Genomic DNA, 25,746 nt, shown 5'->3' with positions numbered 1-25,746 from the left:
CGCTGTGTGAGCCAGGGGTCCGTTCGGATTGCATAGTTTATTAAATCAATGCATAGTAACGCACCGCATTTAATGTTCAGTAACGTTAACGGCGTTGTAACGACGGGAAAAGTAATTAGTTAGATTACCGCGTTACTGAAAAAATTACGTCGTTACCTAACGCCGTTCTTTTAAACGCCGTTATTCCAAACACTGATGATAACTGATAGTTTTAGTTAACATTAACACTGGTTAGATAGATAGATATGGTTCCCTGAGAACAAGACACTGGGTCCTCTAGGGGTCGCTATGGGGAACACCTCGTCACGACCAATGTCTGAACCATATATTGTAAAAACACCAACATGTTGGCCGGAGTCAGCCTCTGGCGTTACTATTAGAAAGGGGAGGCTAAAAGCAGAAGTTAAAAATCCCTAAAGGGAAAGAGTAGATACTTCGGTATCACTCTAATTCAGACGAGAACGCTGCCTCGTCTGGATCACATGCCTTAGGTTCTGCTTACCTCCTTGTGACCCACTATTGCTCTTTCCCCTGCCTGCAGGTCAGGGAGGAGCACAAGTCACGACACTAGCCTTCTGTGCCTATCTTGGATCCTCAGATCTAGAGATGCCAGGACCCCTATGTTGTTCGGGCTCAGACCTGGACCTTCGTGGAATGAAGGATCTGAAAGCAGCGGAGCGTGCCTTCGTCTCCCTGAACTTCTCGATCTCCAGATCTGTGGTGCAGTGCAGCTCGGCTAAATGGCCACGATTAAGGCCCTCACCTCTATCCTGTTCTCTTAGCAGTATAGTCTGATATGCTTGAAGCACCACCATTGTGTGTAATGAAACCATAGCCTGACCTGCTGCGCATCCCTTGCCATTTATGCGAGATGTATTTCTTAGAAGGGGCTTAGATGGCAAGGAGGGAGATTAAGAGAGGATGTCTCCCCCCCAGAAAGAAAGCTCTCTTATATTCGCGCATCGCCTCGATGTCGGCACAACTCTTATGTTGAAACTAATGTAAGCTAGAAGAAAGCGGCCTCTTTCATTTCTTTTCGATCTCTGTATGGAGATCATGCAGAAATGGAAGGCTCTGTCACAGCATCCTCAAATATCTACGTGTCTGAAATGTATGCTTCAGACACAGGTCACGACGAGGTGTTCCCCATAGCGGCCCCTAGAGGACACAGTTTGAAGTTCCCTTGAAAGGGAACGAAATATAGGAACATTCAGACACATGAGAAACTGGGTAACAGGGAGCACATGGGGAGCAGAACACAGGTCTGATTTTACCTCTTCCTCCCAAAAGGCGAGCCTCATAACTTCCAAAGGGGAGGGAGGGTGGGTGCTCTGGAGGCCTCTCTGGACAGGCTTACATGGGACGGAAGGTCTCCAGGGTCATATCATTTCTGGGACCCATGGCAGGGCATGCTGCTCTGGGAGTTCGGAGAGCCGTGGTGAAGCAGCCGGCTCAGGGAGCCATGGCGGAGCAGACAGTTCCCAAAAAAAAATACCTTAGGGGAAATTTTGCATTCTGAGGCCTTGACTCAGGATCTGAGGAACTTTGTGGGAACAGCTGCCCTCTCTGTGGCCTTCTCTGGGCTGGATATGAGAACAGAGTCTCTCTCTGGGCTGGACATGGGAACAGGAGTCCTCTGTGGGCTGGAAGTGGGAACAGGAGCACTCTCTGTACTCTGGTCAGGAGCTAGAGCCATCTCTGTACTCTGGTCAGGGGCTGGTGGACTTCACAATGGGGCAGCCGGCAGGCTTAAGAGTACAGTGTCCGGTGGGCATGACTGTCAAGCAGTTGGCAGTTTTGAGTAAGCAGCTGCCGGTGGGCGTGACAATGGAGCAGGGAATTTTACCCTGATCCAAAACAAATAATTAAACATGCGTCATCCAATGCTGTCATCGCAACAAGTCCACAGAATTCCCTGGTGAACTCCATAAAAGGGAGATTCCTGTTGGCTAGGGTAGCGAATTTTGTGGTGGTTTCCGTAACAACCAAGGAAGAAATAAATCTTACAAATGGAAACAAAAACGAAGAGAAGGGACGGGACGGCACTTTCTGTTTGGCCTGTTTTGTTTTGTTTTTTGTCACAGGTGTCTACTGTGCGTGAGCGAAGGAGCGAGGCGATGTATGAGAAATATTATCAGACAGGAGAAAAAATCAGCTAGGTGTCATAATATTAAGTCCGTAAATTTGTGTTAATGAAGCCTATGAGAATGCATCTGTTATTTTAGTACTGATTCAGTTTGTAGTTTAATCTGAAGCTCAGAGGCTGATAGATCTGCCCGTTTACGGCCTACAGTGTAGCTCATCTGAAGCAGATAGAAACTCTGCCTGTCTGTTCTGCTGTGATTTGCTCCCAATCTAAATATAGATTGAAAAATATTATCCACTCCTTCTTCCTCTCTTCTACTTTAAATAATTCTAGTGTTATCAAGAAGCAGAGATGTATCTCATCTTGTTCCCCTGGCACTCTCTGTTTAGTAATGCAGTTTTTTTCAGCTCACACCCTTCTCCTACTGCTGAGCATGTCACATGCAATAACTTCACTCTACAGCAACTGGAATAAAGTGGGGAATGTGGAGGGAGAGATAGAGAGATAGAGGGGGGAAACTGTTACATGTGCACGCACACACACACACACACACACACACACATGGTTTTCTGGCTGCCTCTTCATCCTTGTCCATGCAAAAGTCATGGGGTACCTGTGTGAATTTTGAACCATCCACATATTTGCTTTATAATCCATATCTGATGCTGGTCATTTTCTAAATCTAATAGCCTGACAGCCTTATTTCTGGTAACTTATCAGGTTTTCCATTGTGTAACATGTAACAAGGACACATTAACTCTTTTCCTGCCAGAGTTTTGCTTTTAAGCTGACAGCTGGGACCAGAATTTTGGACCATATTGACAAATCTTCCATGACCCATAGACTATTATTGTATGAATATGTAAATAGAGATTAAATATATTTTTTAAAGGCATTGTTCACCCAAAAACAGGAAAGGGTTTTTTGGCAGGAAAGGGTTGACCAAAAAAAAAAAAAAACTTGTACATTCCAGGGAAAGAGATCCGATATAATGTTTCCAGAAAATCTGATTTCAGCATTCAGAAGAGTTTATTGTTACACAAATATTTAACAGTTCCTCTCCCATTAGTATATTTTTGTTGGGCAAAATGGTGGAGCTTGCATTATTAACAGGAAAATGAGAACTATTGGAAAATAGGTCTTAGCTACAGGGTGGTTCATTTGGGATTAAAAAAAGGGGGCTTCGGATAGATGCTTTTAAAATTCTCAATTTATGTTCCACTGAAAAAAATAAAACAACATACAGTGCTTTTCCTTTAATATTTGCTCAAATCCTTGAGGGGCCAATTCCAGATCTCTAATTTTCAAGCATATCTCTCATTTATCTCCATTGCAATGTGATTCCTCCTGTGTGCCTCAAATCCCTCATCCGTTTTACACACCTTTCCTCCATGCTGAGTATTTCCACCTTTCATCAATCTGTGTGTGAGTGTGTATCCCCTTCACTTTAGGCTCAGCAGTCTCCTGTTTTTTCCTCCTCCCTCTCCATTTGTCCTCTTCTTTCACCTCAATGTCCAAATGGCCTGGTGCCACCCTAACCCTGGAGCCTGGCCCTGGCACATCGGGAGAATGACAGACACACTGCTGTGCTCTGGTGTGTTTTGACTGGCACAGGATGGGGTGTGGTCTTATGCTTTTGGTCAGTCCAGGTCACTGCCTTTCCGTGGGTTAAGTGTATCAGAGAACACCCGCTGTTCTGTCTGTGCACCTGGCTTCATAATCTTAAACCAATCTTCCACCTTATGTTACCAGTCCATGTGAAAAAAAAAGAAGCACAGTTTAGCATAATTTAGAAAGTACTTATTACAGCAATTACTAACTTTAAAAATATATACTTAAGTGTGAACTGGATGTTATGATTTAGAACACTTAACAGCATGTTATTTAAATATATTTTTAATACATTGCTTCGCTTGCTCACTAATGGATATTCTGCTGTGAATGGGTGCTGTCAGAATGAGCTAATAAAATCATCACAATAATCTAAAAGTAATCCACACCACTTCAGTCCATCAATTAATAGCTTTTGAGAGGAGCTTTTGAAGCAAATTTATCAATTTTAACAATTTTAACTTCAAAACATTGTTTCAGGGTGAAATTTGAATCCTCTATTTATAAAATTGCTTTCTCTGGTGAATATGTGTCTCATCAAAAATATGCACTGGTCAAGCACTGTTTACAAGTAAAATCAATCTAAAACTGTTCTAAACAAATATGCAGTGGATTCTGAAGTGAGAGCACCACATGGGATGGACTTTTCACAGGAGGAAGCAATTATTATGAATTATGGATTAGTATATTGGCCAGAAGCATTGGTTTAAATTTTTGATGCCTTCATAATGGAATGTTATTTACAAACACACAGCTTTTCACTTCACAAGACATTAATACAATTGGAATGTCATTTATTTCATTTAAAAATTCATGTAAACTTTAACGAGCAATTAATGAAAAGATCAACTGGTGATTCTCCAACTCTGACACTCAGCAAAAGCATCCTAAAAGTACAGTTCTGCTCATGAGCTCACACCTCTTGCAAAATATGCAAACATTTTCTAATTGTAACAAAATTAGTGGGATCATAAAAAAATGTTATTTTTATCTAGTCCTGTCCTGAATAAGATATTCAACATACCCATGAACTCTATGTTATTACCTGGATGATCCACATCTGTTTTCATGTTTTGTGATTGTGTTGTTTGTGAGTCTATTGTTTGTTCTGAGCAGTTAAACTGACAATATGATTTTGAGATCCATCTTTTCACACTAAGGACAACTGGGGGTCTCGTACACAACTACAGCATTAAGAGGGATGTAAACTTTTGAACAGGTTGATGTGTCATTTTGTTCTATTTTGTTTAAAGACTTTTTTTAATTTTTTTTAATTTAGTACTGTCATTCAGAAGCTGTTTCCCACAAGACAAAATAAGTACAATTTAATCTAATGTTATCAGAAATATCTCAGTGGATTTGGTGATGATGGGGAAAGGAACAGTCAATGGCTCTGACAGAGAGAGAACCCTTTAATCCATGGGGCCCAAACTATAGATGTAATTTACACACTGCAAGACGCAGGGGACACAACACTAGCCATTATCTCCATTGTTCCTAACCTCCGAATGTGGCAAACTACTCCCCACACCTTAAACATGTAAACACAGACATTATCACAGATTACAAACCAAATGGTTTGAAAAGAGAGAAAAGAATGAGACGAGCTGTAAAAGAATGAACGTATCATACAAAATCTGCTTCGTCACATTATGAAAATTAAAGTAAATTAAATGTATGCATTTAGCAGACACTTTTATCCAAAGCGACTTACAGTGCATTCAGGCTATCAATTACCTATCATGTGTTCCCGGGGGATCGAACCCCCAACCGCTTGATATCACAATGCTCTACCACTTGAGCTATAGGAACACATGGAATCAAACTAATGTTAGCTTGGTATATATATATATATATATATATATATATATATATATATATATATAATCCTTAGTAATATGCATCGCTAAAGACTCATTTAGACTACTAGAAAGGTGATTTTATTTTATTTTATTTTTTTGCACTGTCAGATTCAAGATTTTTTAATAGTTGTATCTCGGTCAAATATGGTCCTTTGCTAATAAACCATGAATCAATGGAAAGCTTATATATATTATATATTCTTATATATTCAGTGTGCTGTATATCATTTTGTATAAAAAATAAAATAAAAAAAATAGCTTTGAATTTATTATTAATAATAATAAAAATAATAAAAACCATTAGAAATACAACCAAATATACTGAAAAACCAAACTACCAAAGATATATCCAAATGTGTAGGCCAGACTTTTTTTTTTCTCCTTTACTTTGCACTGTGCACCTAGCTATTGCACAAGCTTTTCTTGACTCATACTTACAAAAGCACCTGGTGACGTTGTGTTCTCGCCTTCATGGATCAGAAACCACCAGACTCCCATGATTCACCTCCTTCCTTAATTAGACTAGCTCCAGGAATGACCTCTGCTAGCGCTTAATTATTTATGGTGTTTTGGGAAAAAGGTGTACACTCTCTTAATCCTGCATTTGTCCATCTGGTAAATGAGAGCTTAGAAGATTCCCGGGGGTCAAGGATGGATGGCATAAGGTCACTTCTACGAAACAAGCATTAGATCACTCAGTATAAGACCTTTTAATGCAACTACATGATAATTTTGCCAATGATTGATCCAATGGATTGGCTAGCATTATGTTCATGAATAAAAATCAAATGTTTACAATGTTTCTTCTGCTTGTCTGAAAGACAGGAACCTATTGCATCATTAATTGCGCACCTATACACACTTCTCTTCAAGAACGTAAAGCAATTTCTTGAAATATGTGTGGGTTTCCATAAAAACTAATCCAGGATCACTAAGAAGTTAGTCTATGTTCTGACCTTGAGCTGTCTGTCTCATTGATCTATGCCTCAGTCAGCTTTATCATTTACACTTTTGAGCAACAAACCAATGCCATTTTAACGCCTGTCTACCAATAATAATAATAATAAATGTTATTCTTAACACCTATATTGTATACTTTGCAGTTTCGGCACTTTATTGTCATGAATATGGACCACTGTCATGGAATATGTCCCATTATGTAGGATTGAAACTGGCTACATTTACAAGCACAATTTTTGGTTAAATCGGACTGAATTGATGAATCTAATTGTAGTTTTTACATGAATGCTAAATAAAGTGATTTGGTTGATGTGCGCATTTATATGTCACAAGCTTCAAAGCATTTATTTTTTTTATTTTTTTACTTGAGCACACTGCACATATATAGAGTTTCTCATTGTTTGCACATAACAACCACTCTCCTATACAGTTCTTATGTTTTTAACAGCAGCATTAATATTTATCCATTTATAAAAATAGTATAAAATATAAATGGCTATGCTGTGCTGCTCAAACTTATCATTGAAAAAAACTCTCCCCGCACCTATGTTTGAGAATCCAAAACAAGGACTGGTGGGAGGTTGTCCTGCTCCATTCACAGTTGCCGAGTGAAAGGGGAGATATATAATGGGTCTCATTCATTAAACACGAGCAGAACGAATTTTTGTGTAAATCGCGTGTAAAGTGGTTTTGGCGTAAATTTTCTAATTCATTAAAACGTTCGTATTTTCCAAATGTTAGTTGGTACGAAATAAATCTACACCTGCTCCCAGCCACGCGTAAATAGTGCGTTTAACGTCTGCACGTTTTGCTCATTAATACAGCTGCATTTTAATTCACCTTAATCGGGTACATATTTACACAGAATTTTGAAAAAATATTATATATATATTAATTACATACGGTTTTTCTTTTAACTTTTATTATGAGAGCCAGTAATAGGATCTGTAATATGCTGCCAAACTTCCTTTTTTAGGACCTGATATGCCACTAGTACGCTTGAAAATAAAATGTGGCATTTTGAATGAACTTCTGATAATAAAACTTCAATTTCTGTAGCGGAGAAATGTTTCTTTTTCAGTCGCTTTTGAGAAGACATGTTGAAATCCTTCGTTTGGTGTCATAATATGATGCTCATATATAGTTATCAGTCGGATTTAATAGGCGGGATTTATGGTAATTGAGCGTGAGCGTGCACGCGCGTCCCATTTACGACTGATTTCATTAACACACATTTCACTATCACATCTGACGTTTACAAAGTTTTTGTGAATCAGGAGAAGAGTTTTCGGGAAGTTCTCTTTACGCGCAAATCACTCAGATATTTACTCGTATATTTACGAATGTTTCATGAATGAGACCCATTGACTTTACGGACTTCCTCAAATGTTTTGACATTCTGTGTCTAACAATTCAATTATACAATTATTATAACACTAATCTGTTTAACTGGTATTCTATTAAAGTAAAAATACTTCATTATTTTAACATTTTATTTTATCACATTAATTCTTTAAATTAAATAAATAAATATATACATACATACATAGAACTGGGTAAAAAAAATAGATTTTTCGATTAATCGTTTTTTAACGTGGTCGATTCAAATTCGATTCTCAAAGGCCATGAATCGATTTTTTTCCATATTTATTTCCACAGACGTTGAACGTAAGATTAGCATTAATTTAATTACAAAACTTCTATACTAGATGTCACCCTCTTATGTGCCTTGTGCAGTGTTACCAACGAACCTGTCATTAATTCATTCAGTTTAAAGCAGTGGTTCTCAACCCACGCCCGTCACAAATTCAAATGCGGCCCATATGCTGAACACACACAAAACTTTTGCAACTCACTTGATGAAAAGTTCAAGTAAATGTAAACGCCATATACTACGCAGCAATCGTGCTTAATTGAAGAAATGTGGCAAAACATCTCTGGAGAGAACCTCATATTATTAAATTTGAAAGTGCTTTCCATATTTGGATCAACATAGGCTTCATTTGTGAACGCACATTTTCTGCAATGTCGCGCGTCAAGTCATGCTCCCTTTCACGTCTTACAGACTGCATCTTAAACCCCCTAATACTTTCTGCGTCCATGAGTCCGTTATGGAGCGCTAGGTAGGCGTGACGTAAAAATCGCCATCAGAGAGTGTGTGCCGAGGCTCTGAGCAGACGACCACGCAGACAGGTACGCGTGGTCAGTAGTCTTCAAAAGCACAATTCCACATGTTCAGGCAGTGTGAAGAAGCCCATTGCCAATTGAACCGGAACCCGATCAGACTTCATTTTGATTCGGGCTTCATTTGTATCATTTTACACGGGCTCGGGCCGGGCTCGGGCTTGTGCGGTAAATGAGCGGTCATGTAATGTTTTTTGATTGGCGTGAGAAAGATGCTAAAACGTATGCTGATTAGCTGAAATGATTACGTTTTGGTAGCAACAGCAACTAAAGCAGAGTCTGAGGTTTGGAGAAGTTTTGACCTTGTTTATGATGAGAATCCTCTAATAATGAGCCAGAGGGTTATATTGCTGGATGCACGATCAGTCAGCCCAGGAACGCACTGGAGCCGTCTACAGTAGATTCAATCATTTTCCTCCACAAAAACATGTAGGCCTTACCTAATCTTGGTGTGTAAATGTTTTTCAAATAATAACTAAATATTAATTGAGTCTTAAATGCATAATGTAGACAGAGTAGGGTATATAAGCTAATGCATTATCATTCTTTTATTATGTCAGGTTGTAAATGGGTTCGGGCTTTTAAAAAGCTGTCAGTCAAAATGTACTGGTCGGACTTAACTTTTAAAGCCTGATTACAGCTCTAATAGAAAATCTAATCGAGAATCAAAATCGAAAATCTAATCGAGAATCGAAATCGAAATCGAATTGATTTGAGAGCTTGTGAATCAAAATCGAATCGATCTGGAACATCTGAATCGATACCCAGCCCTATACGTACATATTGTCACGATCGCTGCCGGAAGGAACATGGAGCCGTGGCATACACAAAATAGTCTTTATTAAATCTAAGACACGGGGTAAATTCAACTCAGGAGCAAGGAATGAGGAATCACATATGAACATAACTGACAGAGACAGACTGCACAGACTGTGGCTTAAGTACACAGGATAACGACATGATTAGGGAAAATAGCTGAACCAAAAGGACAATCAAACACACAGGAAACTAGGTCGGGGCAGGCACATGGAGGGGACCTAGGAATAACTGTCCATAACCATGACACATTTGCCCCCTCCCGGAAGGCACGTCGTCCCACCGTAGAACAACAGAGGGGGGGGCATGGGTTGGAACTTGAGGGGAAGGCTCTGTAGGAGACCGGGCACCTGGGAGGGGGCCGGCAGACAGAGTCCAGGGAGGTGACAAAGGAGGGAGGAGCCAGTGAGGAAATAGAAGGAGCTAGGGTGGATCAGACAGAGGGAGGAGCCAGGGCGGATCTGACGGAGGGAGCAGCCAGGGAGGAAACAGGAAAGACTTGGAGTCCTAAGGTGCCGGAGGGATGAGGGAGCCTAGTGGACTGCAGGGCCATGATGGAGAAGAGCCAGAGCTTAGAGGCTGGAGGTGGACTCAAGGGATAATCAGGTCACGCAGACAACAGCGAAGGAGGAGGCAGGAGCCGGGTGGGCCCCCTATTTGTGCTGGCAATTTGTACTGGCAAAATCCCCCCTGGCACAGATCGCGAATGGGGATCCATGCCTCACCAGTGTCCACTCCAAGAAGGCAGCAAAATTCTTTGGAGGACCACCTTAATACGATTGCACTCTGTGCACAGTGTTTAAACTTGCATCATAGAAAGCAGATAACGCGTCGTCTGGGTAGCTGGTGATGTTGGCTTGCAGCAGGAAAATTCTAGTATGGTCCTCGAGAGCTTTGTCCCCGTCCTTCAGTAGGAGGAGGAGGTATTCAGGGTGAAGAAGGCATCCATACAGGGAACACAATGGAAACAAAACACTGACATTTGTTTCAAATGAGAAAACAAAAATGGAGGGGTAAACACAGGAGTAACGTTTTGAGGCAGGTCTTCTGTCAAGGAACACAGAGCCGTGGAATACACAAAATAGTCTTTATTAAATCCAATACCTGGGTAAATCCAACTCAGGAACAAGGAACGAGGAATGTCACAGGAAAACTACATGGAAGACATGACCGAGACAGACTGCACAGACTGGGGCTTATGTCCATCAACTTTTACCATTGTGTGATCAAGAGCATCTTGACCAGTTGCATCACAGTCTGGTAAGATAAGTGCGATGGCAAAACTGAGGATGGCGAAAACTGCCCAATGCATCACAGGGAGACCACTTCCTGCTATTGAGGACATCCGGAGAAAACACTGTCTACATCGAGCTTCAGCATTCTTAAGGACTCCTCTCACACTGCCCATAGTCTGTTTAAACTCCTGTCCCCCTGGGAGGTGCTTCAGTAGCCTCCGGACCAGCAGACTCAGGAACATCTTTTTCCCTACAGCTGTCTCCTTACTGGATTCAGCCCTCTGACAGCCCCCCCCCCCCCCCCCCCCCCCCACACACACACAAAGACACAAACACACACACACTTCTCACCACTCGTCAACAATACTTCTGGTTTACAAACAAACAAAAAACTCTTTACCGTATGTTTCGGACTATAAGTCACACCTGAGTATAAGTCGCATCAGTCCAAAAATACGTCATGATGAGGAAAAAAACATATATAAGTTGCATTTATTTAGACCCAAGAACCAAGAGAAAACATTACCGTCTACAGCTATATTCTGCTTAGTGTAGACTACAGGAGCACTGTGCAGCATCTCTGGCAGCATAGAGCGCCCTCTCACGGCTGTAGACTGTAATTTTTTCTGTTAGTTCATTTCTCTTGGCTCATTCAAATTCATTTTGATAAATAAGTCACACCTGAATATAAGTCGCAGGACCAGCCAAACTATGAAAAAAAGTGTGACTTATAGTCCGGAAAATACGGTACTTGTTATTACTCGCACTACTGTCTGTTCATCCAGAATACAGACTAATCTGTTTGCACACTGGAATATTTTTATATGCACTTGTTTACTGTCCATTGCACTATTGCAGTGGTATTCAAGCCTGTCCTGGAGGCACCCCTGCCCTGCACATTTTGTATGTCACCCTTATTAGACACACCCAAATCAGGTCTTGCTGTCTCTACTAATGAGCTGATGATTTTAAACAGGTGTGTTAGATGAGGGAGACATGCAAAATGTGCAGGGCAGTGGTGCCTCCAGAACAGGTTTGAAAACCACTGCACTAGTGTAAATGATGTTCATATGTTCATAGTTTCTGCTTATAGTGTACAGTACATACACTTATTACATACTCCATATGTATAGTATGTCCATACACCTATCTGTATATCATGCTGATAGTATTTGAAAATCTGTAAATCATTTCTGTAGTACTGCCTTATCTGTATATTTATTGTACATTTGTAACATATTGTAGACACTGTATATCCTGTACTGACTGCTTATTGGACTTCTGGTAAGATGCTAACTGCATTTCGTTGCCTTATAGCTTATATGTGCAATGACAATAAATTTGAATCCAATCTAATCTTATTGATAAGCATATGGCCTAGTCTTTTTTTTGCATTTATGCAATGTACTAGAGCCAAACCTGAGAAAGAATATTCCACTGTGTTTCTGGACATGAAATTGGCATAGCTGTAATTCATAGGCGGGGATAAGACTGATTTCAACTCAATTCAATTGAATTCAAGTTTTTTTGTATAGCGCTTTTTACAATACAAATCGTTACAAAGCAACTTTTACAGAAAATTATGTTTCTACAATATTTAGTAGTAGCTTATGGTGGTGACTGTCAGTTTGTGCACGTTTGACAGGATTTTTAGAAAAGTTAATACAAGGCGTAGTTAGACAGACGATGAACATTATTAATATTATTAATTAATTATTATTATATGATGCAGTCACACTTGTAGCAATATTTGTTAGTTCTGTTTGTTGATTCAGGGTTAGCATCCTCTGGGGTCCCCTGAGGGGTCAGCATCATCTCTTCTCAGGTGTTCTGGATCCAGACTGGAGCTTGTGTAAATCCTAGTTACAAAACATAGAAACAAAATAGAGACATCATTAGCATAGCTGCTGATCCAACAAAGTAAAATTAGTTTAACCCAAGCTAATTAAGAAGAATGCTCATTTGATCAGATGCAACTACACACTATTCGAATGCTTGGCGAAAGAGATGCGTTTTTTTTAAATCTAGATTTAAACAGAGAGAGTGTGTCTGAACCCCGAACATTATCAGGAAGGCTATTCCAGAGTTTGGGAGCCAAATGTGAGAAAGCTCTACCTCCTTTAGTGGACTTTGCTATCCTAGGAACTACCAAAAGTCCAGCGTTTTGTGACCTTAGGGAGCGTGATGGGTTGTAACGTGGTAGAAGGCTAGTTAGGTACGCAGGAGCTAAACTATTTAGGGCCTTGTAGGTAAGTAATGATAATTTGTAACTGATACGGAAATTAATAGGTAGCCAGTGTAGAGACTGTAAAATTGGGGTAATATGATCATATTTTCTTGACCTCGTAAGGACTCTAGCTGTTGCATTTTGGACTACCTGTAGCTTGTTTTTTGAAGAAGCAGGATAACCACCTAGAAGTGCATTACAATAGTCCAGTCTAGAGGTCATAAATGCATGAACTAGCTTTTCTGCATCAGAAACAGTTAACCTGTTTCGTAGCTTGGCAATGTTCCACAGCCTTGGATAGAATGTGGATCAACTCGCTGTCTATGTTGGGCCGTGTTGGTTGCTTCAGAGTGAGGAACTTAGCTGGAACACGAATCTAAAGCTCAGCAACTTGGAGTCATCAGCGACAACTTCCTCCTCAGACCCGCTGAAAGAGATCAAGCTGATTGCAGCTGTTAAGGGCGCTGATCCTCACATGTGAAATACACAGAAGAATTGAGGTGTTGCGGACAGGAAAAAACAGGAGAGCAGACGGGAAGATCACCTTCATGAAAAAGGTGATCTGCGATTGAAGCAGGGAAAGACTCATGCTCTTGCCATGAGAGCATTCTGTCCCAGTGAACGCAGCCTCAACATGAGTATTGCATAGGCAAGCGACACACTCAATGTACCCGTATAAGTCAGGCAGGGGTTCCCTGCATTAGTCACACTTATGATGCAACATTTGAAACAATGTCGCTTGGAATTTTGGAGTTTTAACCTTTAAAATCTTTAAAAATTCAATAATATAGATGCAGAAATCCTTGTGCGTACTGCACATAGTGCTGTTGTGCTTTGGGCATCCCGGGTTTGAGTCCTGGCTTATGGACCTTTCCCAATATCATCCCCCTTTCTCTTCTACTTTGCTTCGTATCTACATAGTGTCCTATCATAATAATCAGGCCCATCGCAACAAGGCAGGCAAACCAAGCAATTGCTTGGGGCCCCGAGCTGACCTGGGGCCCCAAGACAACGACTGGTTAAGAATAAAATGCACGACACTGTGTGAGCGCCCCTTTGATCGTCAATGCAGTAACATGTAATGACACTGTTATTGGGATCCCCCTCAAGGGGGCCCCTCTCAGTTGTCGCTGACAGCAGCAGGCCAACCAAGTCAAGTGATCTCTGCTTTTTTTTTTTTTCGAACGGAAGGAATATGGTTACTGTAATATGTTTTTTTTTTTTTTTTTTACGGGATAAGGAAAACGCAGATCAGAAATCGCAGACTGCAAGGAGTCAGCAGTGTTTTGATTTGAGGGCTCAGGCAAACATAAAGAGAACGTCGTGGCGTGTTTCGATGGAAATCCAGTCATAAAAACGGAATTTACAGTTTAACACAGAATGACACGTAATTTGCTTGGGGCCCCCAAATTCCTTCAAACGGCCCTGATAATAATCAATTAAATATCAATGCTATAGTTTTGTTAAGATGCTACAGATTTTTCAGATGTACTTACAGATTTTTCAGATGTACTGATTTATGAATATGCAGTAACATGAAATTAGTGAGTGCTGACAGTGCATGTGTGTTGTTTAGCAGGTGTGTTCCGACATCATGATTTTCTGATGCATGAGGGCTCTGTCACATCCTCAAAGATGAAACATGCGTCAGTTGCTTCTCTGTGCGCCTCTCTCTCTCTCTCTCTCTCTCTCTCTCTCTCTCTCTCTCTTTCAGATTCAGTTTTTCTGAGAAAAGTCAAGGTCTCTTCATTAAGTTTGTCTCATTACTAATATTTAGAGTGGACATAAGTTCTCCAGGCGAACTGTGGAAATGTCAGAACTGTCTCTTTCCCTATTTTGTTTTGTACTCTTCTGACATTCAGCTAAACACCTTCATATCAAGAGTGAGGTTTTGGCGTTTTTTGTTATTGTTGTTGTTTGTTTGCTTGTTTTAAATGCTGCTCTAAATAACATATTATAGTGTTAATGTAGACATTCCTTGATGTCCTGGGCATTTATTTTAAAGAAACATTATATTTCCAATATTTAATAATTGTAACTACATGTATTCAGTGTATATAAATCTGATTATTGTGACTGGAATATTTTAATCACGTTACTGTACTCAATTTATTTTGAGTCAACTTGGCAACACTGCATATTTGGCTGAAAATATGGTTCTTTTGATTGAGAAAAAAATTTAAGATGGTGGCAGAGCCAGAAGTGTGTCCAGGGTGACACTGAACACCCCTGACATCACTTTAAAAAAAAAGTGAAGTGACATTCAGCCAAGTATGGTGACCCATACTCAGAATTTGTGCTCTGCATTTAACCCATCCGAAATGCACACACACAGAGCAGTGAACACACACACACACACACTGTGAGCACACACCCGGAGCAGTGGGCAGCCATTTATGCTGCGGCGCCCGGGGAGCAGTTGGGGGTTCGATGCCTTGCTCAAGGGCACCTAAGTCATGGTATTGAAGGTGGAGAGAGAACTGTACATGCACTCTCCACCTTCAATACCATGACTTAGGTGCCCTTGAGCAAGGCATCGAACCCCCATTGAACCCCCTTTGCATGTATGTCTACAAGATCTCTGTCAACGATCAGTTCATCTGTAAAGCATTTTAACAATCCTATATATCGTTGCAAATCACACTGTGCAACATGGATCTGATAAACTTGGGTATGACATGTATGCATACTGTACAATTGTGAAACCTATTGACCCATAGGCTACGAAACACATGTTACTGTAGAAGAATAAAACATCAGCATGCACTAGCCGTAAACAAAAAGAACATAATGAATCACACTGTACCATGATCATGCTGAATTTCTGACACTGTCAGAAAATTATCGTAGAATATCTTTGGTCGCAAGACCATGAAAACAGCCGTCTTTGAAGCTCTCACTGTACAACATAGGATCCCTGTTCAGGAGGCTTGATCACAGAAATCACCATGATTGTTTCATGATACCAGTCTTTCATCTGAGACAGCCGAAAATCGTGCAGTTTGTCCTGGGCTTAATATGTAAGTTTTACATACATTCCAAATCATAAACATCAAGACATTTTCTAAACGTCTATTTGACATCTGATAGGGAACATTCTATAGACTTATTGTAGATGAGCAAACACTCACTTTTTTTTTTTTTTTTGGTTGCATTATTGACACACTGTTTTTCTAATGAATGTTGTTCAGTTGCTTTGACGCAATGTATTTTGTTTAAAGCGCTATATAAATAAAGGTGACTTGACTCAAGAAAATAGGCCTTGCAGATATAAATGCAGACATCAAATGGACGTCACCATGATGTACAGTATTTGTGCTTTCAGGGAAAGTCTCAGCATTCAAACTCTGTTAGTTTTATTAAGAATTTTAAATGATAAATAGAGTTAAGGTTCATGTTTTCTCCCATTTTGCCTTAGTTCAAGTGAAGCAGGAGTGCATTCTAATTAGCATGAAATCAACATGAATGGACACCCAAGGATATGTAAAAAGATACACTACAGCTTACTAAATGTATAGGGTCTAATGTAATCACTCAATGAGCGTTCCGTATTCTTTTTTTATAATTGCTATTTGCTATTTTCATTATAATTAATAAAACTTTATAAGTTTAAAATTGTTTTAAAATGGTGAACTTGTATACAAATCAACTGTTAATTTTAACCTCAACGATAGGGCTCCCAGTATAGTTTAGTTTAGAAAAATTGGGAACAAGTAACATGTACTTAATCAAAAGCTTGTTAATTATTCCAGAATAATTCTCACTTCAGTCTGATCTCAAAAGTTGGCTGTCCTTTCTGAAGTAAGTTGAAGTTTGAGGTTTCCTAACATTTACAAAATTCACCATATAAGTTAATGATAGAACTTTTGCTTAAACCGCTGGTTAATCAGATGATTGAAATAAGAGAAATAAGTTCCAACAGACTAACATCTGAACTCACATTAGGAATGTATATCTAATGTGGGGTAATGTGAAGTAGTCAGCAGTCGTTGCATTTATTCATGCTTTTTTATGCAAGGTTGGAGTCAATGTGTGCTGCTGAGTAGTTGTTTTCTGTTATGGTCTGTGGACCCCCTGATTTAGCCTTGGCTAGCCTCTGGCCACCCCATGTATATAAAAAAAATAAATAAAAAAAAATAGCTCTACCACTGATTACAGAGTAAACATACTCTATTTTTAGCAAGACCAAATATTGTGAAAAGGCTGAAAAAGTTTTAGTTATGTCACCACACTAACATATAGTATGAGATAACAGTGCTTTTTCTTATCCTGGTTACTGTCTGGCTCTCCGTCATATCTTGCCACAGCAACTGCGTTTTGTTTGTGTTCACAACTCCTCTGAGGAATCAGCCACTTACAGCACTGTGTGTTTTGTAATGCTCTGAGTGGGGTGAGACTTTCCTGCACAATGTAAAATATAGTCTCACCTCACCGATCCAGGCAACGTTGATTTCCGTTGGCTTCTCTCAACCCCCACATCCCTTGTCTGACTCAGAGCTAGTGAGCCAAAATAAACACATGCCTGCATATTTTTCAACTGTTGTGGGACAGCCATTAATGCCTCTGCTAATAGGATTAACATGAACGGTCCCGAAAGGGGGGTCATGGCACATCTGCAAAACACTGATAATTACACAGCCTCAGATGTTTGTTCTTCTTTTTCTTTCATGTTTTGGATAGGGCTTTTGTGCCGACATAAACACACACACGCACACAGGTCAAGTTACATTAATTCTCATTTATCTTTGTCTGATCAACTGGTCATCAATGAAAGTCCATTATGCATAAGATTAATCTAAGTTGTGAGTGGCATGCAGGGCATGATGGGTAACATACTACTTTTACTGTTTTTACATTTATTTATACTGTGCACAATGTGTGAATTTTCTGTACGCATGGAGCTCTTGGTTGACCTACTAGTATTTGCAAATATGTGCTTTATACTACCAGAGCGCATTGCTGTAATGTATTCCAGAATGCAGTTTGCTTTATTTGACCTTCAATTTGCAGTGTAAATCTGATAACAAAAAATAAATAAAATGTTGTGCTAACATTTCCATTAAGTTACGAAAATGATGTTTCTCAGTGTTATCTGTAACATGGAGTCAAAGACGTTCGGATCCATATGCAGTACTTTATTAACAGAATGGTCAAACAGGCAATGATCAGAGGACAGCGTCAGGTATGTAAGGGGGAGATATCTAAAATCAGAACCTGTAACAAGCAGAGGTCGGGGCAGGCAGCAGAGAATAACAGTCGGTATACACAATCCAACATCAGACACAGAAGGAACCAACACAGGGAAAACGCAAAGACTGAGAGTGACTGTGCTGCTTATATGTGTGTGTATTAGCTGCAGGTGTGTGTGTGTGCGTGCGCAATCAGTCCCAGGAATGAGGCAGGATGGGAATTGGAGTTCAAAAAAGGGAATGGACATAAAAATGCCAGAGTCCTGAGTGGAGTGCCCTCTATTGGAGTTTATGGGCACTCCAGCTGATGATTGTGACAGGAGCCTGCCGTGGGCCTAACATGGGGAACAGCGTGGGGCCTAACGTGGGCTTAACTTGGGAACAGGAGCCCACCAGGGCAGAGCAGGTGGTGTGGGAGCCCACCAGGGCAGAGCAAAGGACCACCACAGCTGAGTGGACGAGACACAAGCCCACCAGGGTGGAGCAGAGGATCTCCGCAGCCGAGCAGATGAGACAGAAGCCTACCAGAGCAGAGCAGAGGACCACCACAGTGGAGTCGATGGCACAGGAGAGCAAGTCTGGTCAGGTAGGACTGAAACAGAGAACATGAACAGGTTAATGGCGGCCTCCGTGGCCGTGAGGAGGAGGTTAGGGAGTTCCCAAACGGCCTCCATAGCTGTGACAGGGCAGGCGGTGAGTTCATGGATGACCTCTGTGGCCGTAACAGGACAGACAGTGTCATATTTTTACACAAAACTGGATTAAAAGGCAAAATAATTGTTGATAATTTCTAAACGTCACAATATTTGACATATCATACTTACCTTACTATGTAGTATGCTGTAAGCTGTGCATCAAATGCAAATATGCCAGTTGGTGGATGGCCTTCGTGGCCATTACAGGACAGAACATGAGTTCGTGGATGGAGACTACTGACACCTCCGAAGGTTCTGCAGCAGTTGCCGCCACCTCTGGAGGTTCCACAGCAGTAACAGTCTCCTTGACAGCAACACAACATGCTGAGAGAACATTGCTGGGTGCAACAGACAGGATGTGATGAGGCTCTGGAAGTTCAGCTGAGACGTGGCAAGGCTCTGGAAGTTCAGCTGAGACGTGACAAGGCTCTGGAAGTTCAGCTGAGACGTGACAAGGCTCTGGAAGATCTGTTTAGACGTGATGAAGTTCTGGAAGATCGATAGTGATTTGACTGGGCTCATAAAGATCAACTGTGACTTGACTCATGACGTTTAACTGTGGTTTTACTTGGGTAACTCTGACTCATGGGTATTAATGGTGACTTGACCTGACCCTGGATAGTCAGCTGTGACTTGACTGGACCTTGATTCTGGAAGATCAACAGGGACTTGACTGGACCTTGATTCTGGAAGATCAACAGTGACTTGACTTGACTCATGAAGTTTAACTGTGGTTTAACTTGACTCATGGGTCTTAATGAAAATGATAGGTAAAAACTGATAGCCTGAATGCACTGTAAGTCGCTTTGGATAAAAGCGTCTGTTAAATGCATACATTTAATTTTAAATTTAATTTTAATGGTGGCTTGTCCTGACTCTGGACGATCAACGGGGACCTGACCTGCCTCTGGGAAGTCAACGGGGACCTGACCGGACTCTTGTGCAGTGGCTCTGGACTGGTGGCCATATTGTGCAGTGGCGCTGGGGTGGCGGCCATCTTGTGGAGTGGCGCTGGGCTGGCGGCCATCTTGTGAAGCGGCGCTGGCCTGGTGGCCATCTTGTGCAGCGGCGTACATGGACCACAGAACGGAAAGAAGCTGGACACCTCGGAGTAGTAACCTCCTCAACTGTAAAGTGAAAGCCACAAGACCGCAAAACAAAGTCAATAAACTTTTTCAGGGTCCAGCTAGGGTCTTCCTCTGGTAAATTTAAGCTTATATTAGCATCAAGACCACTCCAGAAACAGTCCTTTACCAAATCCCCATCCCCAGTCATAAGGTGGCTATACTGAAGGCACTTACGGGGTCGAATGAACTTGGAGCTGGCTCCATATCTGGTCTGGGGCTCAATAAAGCTGCTGGATCCTGGTTTGGCAAAGTCTTCTGTAACATGGAGTCAGAGACATTCGGATCCATATGCAGGATTTTATTAACAGAATGGTCAAACAGGCAATGATCAGAGGACAGCATTAGGTATGTAAGGGGATATCCAACATCAGAACCAGTAACAAGCAGAGGTCGGGGCAGGCAGCAGAGAATCGCAGTCGGTATACACAATCCAAGATCAGACACGGAAGGAACAAACACAGGGAAAACGCTCAGAAATGCCAGACAGAACTAAACAAGACTTTGCAAAGACTAAAGCTGTGTCCAAATTCAGGGTCTGCATCCTCCTTAGGATCCTTCCTACCCGGTTGAAGGAGGATGGGTCCTCCGACGACCGCAAAAACCGCAAGTCGGTGTTTGTGAATTTGGACAGCCTACCCTTCTTTCAGTTCCTTCCCTTACCCGTTGCTCATATCCTGTCGCCTAGCAACCGTGACAGCTGCTAAGCAAGACGCGGGTGAAGAGCTCATCGTTCTCTCCCTGGAGCTTTATAAACCCTTCTGTCTGCTCTTTCGTCCTTAGAAGCGTTAAAAACAGCTTCAATCACTAATAAATAAGCTGTGTGTAAGGGGATATTCACACAGGCAGTAAGGAAGAAGCTAGTTTACGAAAGTAAACTTTTTTTTTTTTTTTTACATATACACATACAAATAACGCGAAAACAAAATGCTAGAAAACCACTGAAAATATATATTTTTGAAAAGCCAGTTTTTAAAAAACATCTAAAATAATACTCCTCCCCCACTCCGCTACTGCTCGCTTCGTCCTGCCGAAAAGAATTATGGGATAGGTAGGACGCGAAAGGATCCACCACACCCATCCTTCCAATTCGGGGAAAAGGAGGACGCATTTGTGGGCCGCATTTGAAGGATCCTACGAATTTGGACAGCCTTCGTCGCGGCGCTGTGACGTAACATCCTTTAAATGAGTCCTCCGAAGGATGTAGACCCTGAATTTGGACACAGCTTGAGAGTGCTGCTTATATGTGTGTGTATTAGCTGCAGGTGTGTGTGTGTGTGTGTGCAATCAGTCCCAGGAATGAGGCAGGATGGGAATTGGAGTTCAAAAAAGGGAATGGACACAAAAGTCCTGAGTGGAGTGCCCTCTATTGGAGTTTATGGGCATTCCAGCTGATGATCGTGACATTATCTGAACATTCAAAATGTCAATGTTTTTTTTTTTTTTTTTTTTTTTTTTTTAAATATCCAGTTTTAAAAATTGTTGCAAACGCTAAGGGAAAATTAAATGTTATAATTTTGCAAACATTATAGCAATTAGTTTTAGAACATATAATATTGAATAAACATTATTTTAATGTTACTGGATGAAGGTTTGTTCATAACAGTAGTATCATTTCATCACTTCACATTTTTAAATGCTAAGATATTTTTTGCACAAAACTGGATTAAAAGGCAAAATAATTGTTTCTACACGTCCCAATATTTGACATATCATACTTACCTACCTTTGTAGTATGCTGTAAGCAGAGCATCACATTATGCAAATATGCCAGTATAATGTAAAATAGTCCAAAACACTCAGATGATGTATATTTCTTGCAATATTTTTATTTGTGTATCTGATTTATTATCCCATGAGCAACATACAGTAGGTTCATTGGAGAAACGTGCCTCTATCTACATTTTTGCTAAAGTAATAAAACATTTATATAAATTAAAAATCCCCTGCGGTTTCTGGCTAAAACACTATTAACACTAGAAGCATTAAAACGCCCACAAGATAGATAGATAGACTTTAATAGACTTTAATATTATTATTTTTGCATACAAGCTATTGTATAATTCTGCCCAGGATTAAATGTGTGCTCTTATTAGGCCATATGCAGCCTCTGGGTCATGTAGATCTTGTGATCAGTTAATTTTATCTGTCCCTCGTTCTCATTGTAAATCAAAAGGTGATCAAGCTTTCTCTGTAGTTTCCCCACAGTTCTGGAACAGTCTACCTTTGAACATCAGGGCCTCTCCATCACTGGATGCTTTTAAATCCAGCTTAAAGACTTATTGTTTACTCTCTAGCATTCAATTGATACTGTGTATTTACTTTGAATAGTTGGTGTTCTATGAATATACATCTAGATTGATTTTGATACCTGTTTTAATAAAAGATTTAATAAAAGGTCTTGTGGTATTATATATTATATTGTCTATAAAAACACTTATCTATGAAAGGGCAACTGAATGACTATAACTAAGGGATTCAAATTCACAAACCACTCTTTCTAAGCTGTTTGAGGATGAAATGTGTGACAAAGAAGCACAAGATGAATTAATATTATTTTACGAAAAAAGAAAAAAAAAGAAAGAAAAAGAAAGAAAAAAAAAACACCTCGATTGATTGTTGCATTTATCTTAATGAATGCATGATTGATAAAAAAAAGACCCACCCTTATTTTTTTCTTACAGAATATCCTGTTTTACTTACTCACTAAATGTCTTTACTTACTAAATGTCACATTGCACAGTGTTAAATGAGTAACCAACCGCTGGACCAATTCTCATGTTGACTTTATGCAGCAGAATTTGATAATGTGTAACTTCACTGTTCAATAATGTCAGCCTTTAAGATTTGTGTGGTAGTGTCTGTAGTATCTGTCGCTAGTTTTTCTCAAGTTAATTATGACAGAAGTGTCCGTGCTGGAGCAATTCATACACTCAAAATCATTTTTTCATAAGCAATCAAATAACAGAGCTTCCTGAGAAGTGAGCAGACTGTTGTTGTTAGATTACACACAGAGCATTGCGTCGCTGTTTGCACATTGAGAGACTGAGTGGAGGCCAGCACACGGGGGGCAGGAGGACGGCACAGCTGTGAGATTCTGCTTCAATTACAGTTCACCTTTAGTCTCTCTCTCCCTCTGTGGATGCAACGGAAATACAGTGATGTGCTGGAATTCTCTAGTAGATACCTTGGCATCTGGCGGGTTTGTTTGGAGAACTATAACCAATAAGGATGATGGATGGACAGATCAATAAAAGCTCACATCACAGACACATCATAGAGATTTTTGCATTTAGTAATAGGTTTGATGCTTGATGTAAATCTGGATAGAGTGATGAGCCAAAAAAATTAAAAGTGAATTTCTGATTTATGTACCTTCAGGTGTTCCCAGAATCAAACAAACCAAAAGAAAAAAAAAGAAAAAAAGAAAATGTTATGGGATGTTAGCTGTTAATTTGTTTATTGGGCAAATTAAACAATAAATAGATTTAAGGGGATGTTCACACAGAACACAACTTTGTATCTAACAAAAAACGCAAGATGCAGTTCTCAGGAATATTTTTTTTAAGCACAGCACAGAACACAAAGGTCTCGAGACATGCTTTTGAGATGTTATATGACAGCAAGATAGACAAAGCACCATAGCATATCTGTTGCATAGCATTCTTTCTTGCAGCAATTAATTACAGTAACACGTACACTATGTTGTTATCAATAGTTATCTGATGTTTTTTTTGGTGGGTTTTTTATTTAAATTTAATTTTTTTGCTAGGCTGGCTAGGTAGCTACAGCACATTCATTTTTATTTTATATATTTATGTATTTTTATTATTATTATATATATATATTTTTTTTTTTCAAAAAATCTTACTACAATTTTGTTGCTGTAAAAGACGATCAGACTACAGGAGACGGCACCACTCCAGTACATTGTATTTTTGTATTTCCAAGGGCAATTAATATATTTTTTACATTTGTGAGGGCAATTGTTATAACTACCTTAATTATTGTATCTGTTGTCTTTAATGTCATATACTTAAATTTAACCATATATTTAAATCAATCAAAATAAAACCTTTTTATTTTCTTTTGTTTTATCTATTTTCAGTCAAGGACAAAACAGCAGGGGACTCATATCATCCATCATCTTATCTGAATAAATAGATATATAGTTATTAAAATAAATGCATATTCCATTTGAGCACTTGCTTGTTGTCTTCCAGGTGGTGATTCTATACTTCCAGCCGAGTGTTTTCCGATGTATCCTGCTGCGGTGGGTTCGTCTGCTCGGATTTGCCACAGTCTATGGAACCGTCACCCTCAAACTCTATAGGTACAATAATTATTACATTATAAAAAATGAGTCACTCTTCCAGATACATGTATAACTTAAAACGTTGTTATTTTGGTCACAGTCTTAGTAATGATTAATTATTTAGTTTGATAAAAATCTAGAATGAGATATTGAGAATGGCTTATCTGAGCAGAAAAGATGATCTGTAACAAGTTATTTAACCATTACTAAACCAAAATAAAAAATATTGACAGCAACTTTGGACACTGTGCTGTATAACAAAATTTGTTCATTTTAAATGAATTTATTTTTGGAATAGTAAAATATTCTTTAAAATAAAATATAACTTTTTTTAACTAGACTCTAAAATGATTTTATAATTTTCTATTTCAAGTAGTTGTTGTCTTTTTCTTTCTTTTTTTTTCATATACACAATTATGCTTTTTAAAAATTCTGAACCTCCATGACTTTGCATACCTGTCATTTGTGTGTGTTTTTCTCCCCATGTGCTCCCTCCATGTCCATATTTGGTTTTCCTGTTCCTGTCCTCGTTCAGTTCCAATTTTCAATCATTTGTCCCAGGTTTTTTTCCAGTGTTCATTTTATCATTGATTCCAGGTATGTCTTTTCTTCCCCTGATCAAGTAGTGTATTTAAAGTCTTTCCTATTCTCAGTTTCCCTTGTCGGGTATTGTTTGTCGATCTCCAGCTACATGTACGTGTGTGTTCCATGTTCCTTGTGATTAAAAATTATAAAGATTGTGTTTTTGGTAATTCTCCTGCGTTCTCCTAGTTCCTTGCTCCAACACAGTAGCACAGCATGATAGAATACCGGAGCTAAAAAAAAGTGAGTGCTGTCTTTTCCCTGTGTTTGTTTTTCTGCTTTTTACTGTTTTTTCCCCATGGCGATGGAAATGTCCACTCGTTTCACCGCCGTAGCTCGCCTGAATCTCCCCTCTGTTGAGTATTCCTGAGAGTTCTGAAGGGCTGGCTGCAACAACGGCCCTTGATGACTTCACCCTCAACTAGCTGTTTCATCCCCATGTGCTCCCTTCATGTCCACATTAGATTTTCCTGTTTCTGTCCTTGTTCAGTTCAAATTTTGTAATTTGTCCCATGTGTTTTCCATTGTTCATTTTGTTATTGATTCCAGGTGTGTCTTGTCTTCCCCTGATTAAATTGTGCATTTAAAGTGTTCCCTGTTCTGAATTTCCCTAGTCTGGTATAATTCATCGATCTCCAGCGATGTGTGTGTTCAATGTTCCTTGTGGCTATGGATTGTAAAGATTGTGTTTGTGGTAATTATCTTACATTGTCCTAGTTTCTTGCTTCATCACAGTGGCACAGATTCACAATTAGATCCAAGATGTTTTGTTGTTCTACGTGTTGGATGTTCTTTGTATAACTGTCTACGACAGACACATGCTTCTAAGCATAGGTTTCTACGTCACGAAATGCAAACCG

At 39.8% G+C, this 25,746-nt stretch overlaps 1 protein-coding gene across 2 annotated transcripts in view; it reads left to right on the top strand.

Moving 5' to 3' along the window:
* LOC113065998 (probable G-protein coupled receptor 158) overlaps positions 1-25,746 on the top strand; it is a 99,978-nt gene that overhangs the window by 60,164 nt on the left and 14,068 nt on the right. For both annotated transcript variants that reach the window (XM_026237546.1, XM_026237547.1), the window contains exon 6: positions 24,213-24,322. In XM_026237546.1, coding sequence (XP_026093331.1) covers positions 24,213-24,322 — 110 coding nt within the window. The remainder of the gene's footprint in view (positions 1-24,212; positions 24,323-25,746) is intronic.

The sequence above is a fragment of the Carassius auratus genome, chromosome 49, assembly GCF_003368295.1.
Source record: "Carassius auratus strain Wakin chromosome 49, ASM336829v1, whole genome shotgun sequence".
Lineage (NCBI taxonomy): Eukaryota > Metazoa > Chordata > Actinopteri > Cypriniformes > Cyprinidae > Carassius > Carassius auratus.
Note: the sequence above shows the minus strand (reverse complement) of the source record. Positions and strands in the feature narration are given on the sequence as shown.